The sequence below is a fragment of the Mesocricetus auratus genome, unplaced genomic scaffold, assembly GCF_017639785.1.
Source record: "Mesocricetus auratus isolate SY011 unplaced genomic scaffold, BCM_Maur_2.0 Super-Scaffold_100676, whole genome shotgun sequence".
NCBI classification, from domain to species: Eukaryota; Metazoa; Chordata; class Mammalia; order Rodentia; family Cricetidae; genus Mesocricetus; species Mesocricetus auratus.
In genome coordinates this window covers 55153807-55163146 of record NW_024429266.1, presented here as the reverse complement: position 1 = coordinate 55163146, position 9340 = coordinate 55153807, and the positions used below count along the sequence as shown (strand labels likewise).

The window sequence follows — 9340 nt, the reverse complement described above, 5'->3', positions numbered from 1 at the left end:
TCTCTGAAATGGTCTCCTGTGAGCCCTGGCTGATATGCAGCTCACAAACACATCCTGCCTCATTCACCCCCCCCCCCCAGTGCTGGGCTTTCAGTCCTGTGCCATGATGTCTGACTCTATCTTTTTTAGTAATTGCCCCAGCAGCTGCACCGTTTAGTGAGGGCATCTGATTTCCTCACATCCTCACCAACACTTGTTACTGTCCATCTTTCTCATCATAGCTGTCCCAATGGGTGTGAAGTTATGTCTCACTGGGGTTTGTGCAGGAGGTCCTGTTATATGTATTTGTTGGTGTCTCAACACATATGTACATTGGGGAGGGTATGCATGTATGTATGGAGGCCAAAAATCAACTTTGGGTGTTTTTTCAATCCATCTCTACCTTTTTTGTTTTGTTTTTCAAGACAGGGTTTCTCTGTGTAACAACTCTGGTTGTCCTGGAACTCACTCCAGAAACCAGCCTGGCCTTTAACTTACAGGGATCTACATACCTCTGCCTCCCAAGTGCTAGGATTAAAGACATGCTCCAACACCGCCTGGCCCATGTCTACCTAATTTTTAAAAGACATGATCTCTCTCTGTCACTGAACCTGAAACTTACTCATTCCACTAAACTTGCTGGCAACAAACTTGAGGGATTCACCTGTCACTAACACCTCCACCCTTTCCAGCATTGGGATTTAGCATGCCACCATGCTTGAGTTTCACGTGGGTACTGGGAATCTGAACTCAGACTTTCACGATTGCACAGCAGGCAGGCACTTTGCTAAGTGAGTGACTGTGGCCTTGGTTTGCATTTTTCCCCAGATGGCTGGTGATGCTGAGCTCTGGATGATAAAGCCTACCATGTTAAGTCCAAGAAGCTTCCAACATCTGTTTCTCCACACATTGCTCTACCAAAGAAATACATTCTGTTTAATACATTAAATGATATGTGGGTTGGAAAGATGGCTCAGTAGTTAAGAGCACTTTCTACTCTTCTGGAAGACCCTGGTTTGATTCACAGCACCCACCTCAAGCATTCCACAACCACCTGTAACTTCAGTTCCAGGGGATTCAATACCCTTTTTTAGCCTCCACAGGTACCAGGTACATTCGTGGTGCACATACACATAAAATAAAAGTAAACAAATCTTTAAAAGAAAATAGGCTGTTAAGGCCATCAAGATGCCTGAGAGAGTAAATGTCCTTGCTGCCAACCCTAATGACATGAGTCCCCTCCCTGGAAGTCACATGTTTGTCCTCTGATCTCCAAATGCAGCTTGACTGTGGCAATGGTGCCTGAAAGTCTCTGAGAGAAAGACACACTGGCTTGATCACAGACTCATTAGAACTTCAATGATTTCAGAGAGGTTGGAATGTTATAGGTTCGGGGCTTGATTATGAATTATGCAAAGCTATCTTGACCTCTTGGTAGCCATTGTCTGTATTGTGCCAGCAGGATGGCTCAGCTGGTAAATGAAGGGTTCCAGTAGGTCCGAGCATGACAAGCGTGCCTCTGGCAGGTGCTGCCTCCTCCACTCTCTTTTCCTTGCTAAGCTGTTAGGTTATATCACTAAAGCTAACTTATTCCCTTATTTGGCCACTTCCTCCTGAGGCTAACCACCAAGGTCCAGCTACCAAAGTACTGAAGTCCAGTGTTGTGAGATGTTTGTGCACTATGGGAAGGTGTAGATCGATGCAGCAAACCCAGTTCAAAAGGGTCATTGACAAGAAGCCAGACCCTTTGGGATGTAGACTTGGATCACACCACCAGACATAATACCAAGACCTGCTGAGGTGACAGCAAAAGGAATTTAAGGTGGGAATCAAGTGGTAGCCCAGGTGCTCTATAGCAATGAGAATATAGTTGATCCTTCACAGTTTCTTGTAGATAAAAAGGCTCATGGGAACTATGGAGGCATTTCTCCCCAACCTGTATGGAGAAGTCGATCTGTGTGATACAAGAAGTGGGCTGTAGCAGTACTGAAAAATGCCTCTGGTTTACCTCTCTTGTGACTGGGAACATGTGCCACCATGCCCTGTGTGATGGTCTCCCCCCCCACACACACACACAGGGTTTCTCTGTGTAACAGTCCTGGGTGTCATGGAACTTGCTCTGCAGACCAGGCTGGCCTCAAACTTACTGAGATCTGCCTGCCTCTGCCTCCCCTCACCATACCCCACCTCCCCCTACACCATCTCCCCACCCCCGACATGATAATTAATAGTCATGTTTGACAAGGCAGAGCCACCATGGGACTCTCTGTGAGGAATGGTCTAGAATATTCTAGATTACATTAATTGCAGCGGGAGGACCCACCCTGAACATGGCAGTACCATCTGATGGGCTTGGTCTCCGACTGAATGAAACGGAGAAAGCAGACTGAGCACAGGCATTTATTCCTCTCTCTGCTTCCTCATTAGCGTCAGGTGATTGGCCGCCTCAAGCTCCTGCCACCATAACTCACCCTTAGACTACGAGCCAAGACAAACTTATTCCCTCCTTAAACTGCTCTTGTTAGCTGTTCTTATTCCAGCTGTATACTATCTTAAATAAAAATCCTTCCTACACATCTATAAAAAATGCACAGGAACCACCACCATTACAACCTGGGGGGGCATAGCTAGTGTGTACAACAGTAAAGACAGTCAAATAGTTAAAAAACTAAAATAGACACAAGCATACTCAAGTAACAGATGTGACAAGAATGTAGAGTCTTTCTACAGTAGTACTGGAAGAGAGGGGTATCAGTTAAAAAAAGAACTTCAGTACCCACCTCATTCCATGCATGGATATTATTTTGAGTTTAATCATAAGACTAAAGGTAAAAAGTGAACACTATAAAGCTCTGAGGAAGACCAGGGGGAGCAGGGGAGAGAGGAAGAGAAGGAGGGAGAAGAGGAGGAAGAAGACAAGGAAAAGGAAGGGGAGAGCCGGGCGTTGGTGGCGCACGCCTTTAATCCCGGCACTTGGGAGGCAGAGGCAGGTGGATCTCTGTGAGTTCCACGCCAGCCTGGTCTACAAAGTGAGTTCCAGGACAGCCTCCAAAGCCACAGAGAAACCCTGTTTCAAAAAACCAAAAAAAAAAAAAAAAAAAAAAAAAAAAAAGGAAGGGGAGGAGGAGGAGTGTCTTTGTTACTTTTCTATTGCTTTATTGTTTCTATAAGACAACAGAAGGAGTTTATTTGGGGCCTAACATTTCAAGGGTTAGAGTCCATGACCATCACGGTGGGGAGCATGGCAGCAGACAGACAGACATGGGACTAGAGCTGGACCTGAGAACTCATATCATGAGACATAACCACAAGGCAGAGAGACACTGAGGATGGCACTAGTCATTCCAAACCTCAAAGTCCACCTCCAGTAACCTGCTTCCTCCATCAAGGCCACACCTCCCAATCCTTCCCAAACAGTTCCACCAACCAAGGACCAAGTATCCAAACATGAGCCTACTTGGGTCATTCTCATTCAGACCACCACAAGGCAGGGAGAAGGAGAAATAGCGTTGGAAATACAGTTCCAGCAGTGAAAAGAAACATATAAAAAATAAATAAGGGGAAACTTCAAAGGGCCACTAAGTCCAAAGGGGAGCTACACATTTGAGGACAGTTTTGTGATAATCTGCCAGGTAGCACAGCCCACAGGTGAGAACACAGGCAGCAGGGCCCTAAGGGGCCCTCTGATAAGGAAGGGACAACTCAGAATCCACACTTGGTGACTCAAACTAGCAGGTAACATTCCAATTTCAAGTCACAAGACTGAAAGGCTGACTTTAAAACTACATCCCCACCTCACCTAGAAGCAGGTGCCTGATGTAAGGCCAGATTGACACACAGCACCCATTCAGGCTGAACAATGGTTGTCAGGTGGGGTTTCCTGGCAGGGGTAACTAGTTTCAGCAATCTCAGAGAAGCCACTCGAACTACATCCTTCAACATTTTTTTTCTTCTTGGTTTCAGAGAAAATCCTGCTCTAGTTAACTTTCAAGCAGCATTTTCTGCTTGATGTCAATGGATATTGCACCCAAAACTTAATGAAGATGTGGTCCTGGTTAAAAATTTCTGGTTTCTTCCAGGTTTGTATGGATCCCTGCAGTCCACCATGAAGTAGATCAACCAAGTCCTTCTGACTTCAAGCCAAACCTTGTCTATCTACTTAACATAATCCTGGAAAGGAGCAGGCCCCAAGGTAAGTATGGAGTTGAAAGAGATCTAATTTATTTATCATTAATCCCCACCAGAAGATGGTGGCTTGAATTTGATACTTGGACAGGAAGATAACCAACACTTAACCCTAAATTTCCTCTTCATTTAAATTTTGTTTTGTGTTTTGAGACATGATTTCTCTGTGTAACAGCTCTGGCTGTCCTGGAACTCACTATGTAGACCAAGCTAGTCTTGAACTTATAGAGACCCACCTGCCGCTGCCTCCCAAGTAATGGGATTAAAGGTGTGTGCCACCACCACCCCAGCAATTTAAAAAAATTATTATAGATTATGGGAGCTGAGTAGGCTTGGTGTTTTTCAGCACTGGCTGCTCTTCCAGAGGACTCAGGTTCAATTCCCAGCACCCACACAGTGGCTCACAGCCATCTGTAACTCCAGTTCCAGGAGATTCAACACCCTTTTCTGGCCTCTGCATGCACCAGACACATATATGGCACACAGACATACTTGCAGGTAAAATACCTATACCCGTTTTTTAAAAGTATATTACCATCACCACCTGCCCATGGTCATTGCCAAGGAATGAAGTTGAATTTGAGATTGAACAGAACCAGAGGGCTCTAGGCTAATGCCTTTACCAGAATTCTGTGAAACTTTTATTTCAGATGGCTCACCCAGAAACAGTGACAAACACACTATTTCTCCTCACTGTCACTAGATGTGCTCAGAATACAGAAGGTTTCCTGATGAAATGGGGACTCTTTACACAATGCCTTGAGCACGCTAAGCTGCATTGCTGAGGAGAAAGGAGGAAACAATCTTGTTCAGGGCATTCCTCCCAAGGGAGTAAACAAAGTTCTATGGGAACAGAGTTCACACAGCAGATAGCATCCAACTATATGAGGGCTACGTGTTATGCTTATGTATTTACACATACATAGGCACATGCACATGATGGCATCCATATGAAGGCCAGAGGACCATTCCCAGGAGTTGGTTCTCTCCTTCCACTGTATAGATCCCAGGGATAGAACTCAGGTCATCAGTCTTGCTAGCAAGCACTTTTACCTTTTGAGCTATCTCTACAAACTCCATTTCCTCTTCTTGGCAACATATCCTCTCCTGTTCACCTAGGAACATAGAGAAAGCATGAGTGTAGAGTGTTGTCTTCCCACCAGCCTGGTTCCAGAGCTGGATCAGTCCCAAATGAACACACAGAAGACTTTTAATTATTAAGCTGTTGGCCGTTTGCTTGGTTTCATACTGGCTAGCTCTGACTTAAGTAGTTAACCCATAATTGTTAATCTAAGTATTTCTCTTACCGGAGAAAGGGTCCGGACCTCTTACTTCTATGGCTGCTACATGATGTCTGCCTGTGTCTCTTTTTCCCAGAATCTTCCTCAACTCCTAGTCCCACCTATCTTGCTCCCTATTGGCCAACAGTGCTTTATTGACATATATACAGGACTTCCCCATCACAGGAGCTCCACAGAATGGAGCCCTTGTTTGTTGTTTTTCTTGAGATGGCTAAAAGCATTGGCAAGAAAAAATATGGACAGAAAATATTAAGAGGCCGGGCAGTGGTGGCACACGCCTTTAATCCCAGCACTCATGAGGTAGAGGCAGGTGGATCTCTGTGAGTTCAAGGCCAGCCTGGTCTACAGAGCATGTTCCAAGTCAGTCAAACTACACAGAGAAACCCTGTCTTGAAAAACAAAACAAACAAAAAAAGACAATAATCAGGTATCGGGAAAGCTCAGTTCAGTAGTGGGCTCAGGACACGCCTGCCAGGCAGGGAGGACACCCTTGCTCTCTGAGTAGGGGGGCCCTCAGAATCTATTGCTGCTCACCCTCCTTCCACAGCTGCTCCTGGAACCATGCGGGGTTGCTTGTGGAGATTCATGGGAGTCATGGCATCCTTAGTCACCCTGGGATTCTTTATTCAAGAGAATAAAGCAGCCCATGTGGAGTATAACACAACACCGGTGAGTACTAGGGCTAGAGGCGTCTCCACCCTTCGAAGGAGAGGGTTAAAGCCTCTAGGCTCATTTTGGGAATGCTGAAGTAGAGCACCTGAGGAATCTAGACAGTGCCAGAGAGATTACCTTTGAACTAGACTTGGAACAGATAGGGTTTGGGGAGGGCCGGAAGAGGAGCAGGCATTCCAGGTGTAGAGAAAGCGAAGCACTTTTGGAGGAGGGGCTGACCTGCAGGCCATGGGTGATGAGGAGCACCTGGCTGCTGTCCCCTCCTCACCACACCTGCCAGTTCTTCTCCTTTCTTCTATAAGAAACGGGAAGTGACTTCCCCCAGTGTGAACCTCAGCCCACAGACAGGGCAGCCAGCTGAGGCTTTGGGCGGCAGAGCTGTGTGCAGTGGGACTAAGCAAGTAAAAAGACTTTCAAGCTGAGGCAGCATGTTGAAGACAGGGCCAGGCTGTCTTTCAGAACCCAGCAGAGGCCTGAGCCAAGTCAATGTTTGTTAGATAGACTGTGGTAGAGCAATTAATGACACATGGGAGTTGGCTTGATGGACAGGTCCTCAGTCTACAGGATTCCAGGGCCACATGGCTGTGGCTGGAAAGTTCTGGGGGGAGGAGGGGCCGGGGCTCATGACCAAGGGGGAGAGCAGAAGGCTGAACCCTAACAGATTACATGTAATGGATCCTGGGATCATTCAGTGGGCCCTAAAGAGGACATGTACCAGCTGTCTCCACAGGATCCTAAGAATCACTGTTGGGGCAGCTAATTCTACATCATCTTGTAATTCAGAATGAAAAGAAGAAAATAATACAGCAGATAGCTCAGGAGCAAATCAGCTCTGAAATGAAGAACCATCTGAAATACTTCACAAAGATTCAGAAAAACTCCCCTGTACTCCAGGATGCCAACTATACACTTCTGGCTGGAACCTCTCTCCAGGGAAAGTGTGAGTGTGTGGGAGGAGCCAAGGCAAGGTCTTCCATCTAGAAAAGGAGAGTGGGGTCTACAGGACTGAGCTGGCAGCCAGAGGGACACAAGTACTTTGAGTGATGGCCAGCTAGTACAGGTTTCCACTTAGGTTAGTTTTTTCTCCCATCTGACCCCCTTGAATGCCCAGCAGGAACAAAAAGCCAGAGTAACTCTGTGAGGGAGCCTGTGCTCATACTCATTCATGCCAGGCTTCCAGGGAAGGGAAGATGGATGGAAGAGGAACCAGGGAGACCTGGGACAGGGGAGGGGTAAGAAGCAGATAGTCAAAAAAGCAGCTAGTGTGGACGTATAGCCCATTCAGCTGTCAGTCCATGAACTGGACTGACCAGCCATGAGGATTTAAAGGGACTCAAGGATGCTCTAGTCCAGGACTGGGTAGTTCCCAGTAGTTGGGATAACTCAGAAGGTTATCAAAGCCAGGCTAAGATAATTTGCTTACATGGCAGCAGCACACAGTTTCAGAGCAAAGAGAGCCTAATCCTTTCAAAGCATTGAGCAAGCAAGTGAAACTCTATACCTTTGAGAGGTATTCACCTCCCACAGCCCTCTATTCCCAGGAGAAAAAGATGGGAGCCTGGCCTGGGAACTGGCATTAAGTGAGGGGCTGGGAAGAAAGTCCTGGGACCCACCTGGCTTGCTGAAGTACTGAGAGTGTCCCTGTGTTCCTCAGGGATGCTGACAGTGGGAATCTTCTCAGTGCAGCGTACCCATGGGAGTTACCTGTTGGACACTCTGCAGTCCTTGTTCCAAGCTTCCTCAGAACGGGACCTGGAATATATGCTGGTATTGGTCCTCCTGTCAGACACTGACCCCAAATGGCTCAGCCAAACAGTTGCCAACATCTCAGGTCTCTTCTTGCCACACATTGAGTCCGGGAGGCTGGCGGTGGTCCATGGTCTGCTTGGTGACTCCCTAGCAAAGAGCAGAAACTATACCTCACCCTGCGGAGAACTTTATTCTAGGCAGAAAACAAGTTTTGCCCTCCTCATGAATTTTGCCAGCAACCTCTCTGACTACTTCCTGTTGCTAGGAGATAATGTGAGGTGTGCCCCCAGGTTTGTGCCTGACATCTACTGGGCAGTGTCAGCCTGGAAAGAGCTCCCTTGGGTGATCCTAGACTTCTCTAACATGAAGATCTCTGGAAAGGTTTTCCATACCAGGGACCTGTCCCGCCTGGTCTCCTTCTTGCTCCTCTTCCCTAAGGACATTCCCACTCACTTGCTTCTCTCTGAATTCAGTCTTCTCTTGTCTCAAAATGTTCCAATTCACTTCAGTTCCTCCATCTTCTACCCCATGGACAGTTACTCAGGGGCTGAAGACACATGCTTCCCTGTGGCACAAGACAAGGACTTAGGAGAACCAGACAACCCTGTGGCTACTGTCTTCACAGACATGCTCTCGTTTTGGGACACGCTTCCACAATATGCCTACATTCTCAATGATGATGGTTTATGGGTTGTTGACCCTATAAAAGGTAACTACTTGCTTGTGGTTCTGGACAAGCCACAGAAAGTCATCCGGGTAGCAGTGCTGACAGGCTCTTCTCAGAAAAGGGTGAACTTATTATCTCAGGCACAAATATTGCTGGGCTATAACCTCATGGACTACCCCAAACGCTGCGCTCACTATACCCTGGTAGGACCTTTGGTGCGAGGGCAGTTGGACCAGATGGTATATTATGAAGAAGATTCTGTGAAGGAGATTAGTTGCATAAAACTACTGGTGACAGCATCTCATGACTCCCCCGTCAGGATCCTACAGATCAGAGTCTGGACAGAAGTGGAAGAAGAAGAGAATTAGAGGGCACCATGGGATTTCTGCAAGGACTGGGTCTGGGAAGAGGAAATAAATACATCAATTGACCAAGAATTTCTCCTCCTCGTGAATACAGTGCTTATATAATTTATTCTCCAAAGTGGGACCCTGTGCTGGTTGGTTTTGTAAACCTGACACAAACCTAGACATCTGAGAGGAGGGAACCTCAACCGAGAAAAGGCCCCCGTAACACTGCCCTTTGGGACATTTTCTGAATTAGTGATGTCTCAAACAAAAGTGAAGTGTTCCTAAAAAACATCATAGCAGAACATCCTCTGGCACACACACACACACACACACACACACACACACACACACACACACACACAGAGCTGTGGTAGGAGCCAGATGTCATGACCCATGCCTATAATCACAGCACACAGCACTTAGGACATATAGGCTCA

General features: G+C 46.8%; 1 protein-coding gene across 3 annotated transcripts; it reads left to right on the top strand.

Annotated features, from left to right (window-relative positions):
- The first annotated feature begins 3879 nt into the window (after nt 1–3879).
- On the top strand, nt 3880–8990 carry LOC101824876 (alpha-1,3-mannosyl-glycoprotein 4-beta-N-acetylglucosaminyltransferase-like protein MGAT4E). 3 transcript variants are annotated; one of them, XM_040739163.1, is made up of 4 exons: nt 3880–4171; nt 6013–6134; nt 6921–7077; nt 7819–8990. In XM_040739163.1, the coding sequence occupies exons 2-4, from the start codon at nt 6027–6029 to the stop codon at nt 8919–8921; spliced, it is 1368 nt and encodes a 455-aa protein (XP_040595097.1). In that variant the 5' UTR covers nt 3880–4171; nt 6013–6026; the 3' UTR covers nt 8922–8990. The 3 variants fall into 3 exon arrangements, with proteins under 3 accessions (XP_040595097.1, XP_005073437.1, XP_021084760.1); XM_005073380.4 differs by having other exon boundaries at nt 7792–8990; XM_021229101.1 differs by lacking the exon at nt 3880–4171 and having other exon boundaries at nt 6022–6134; nt 6868–7077; nt 7792–8990.
- Nucleotides 8991–9340: the final 350 nt, after the last annotated feature.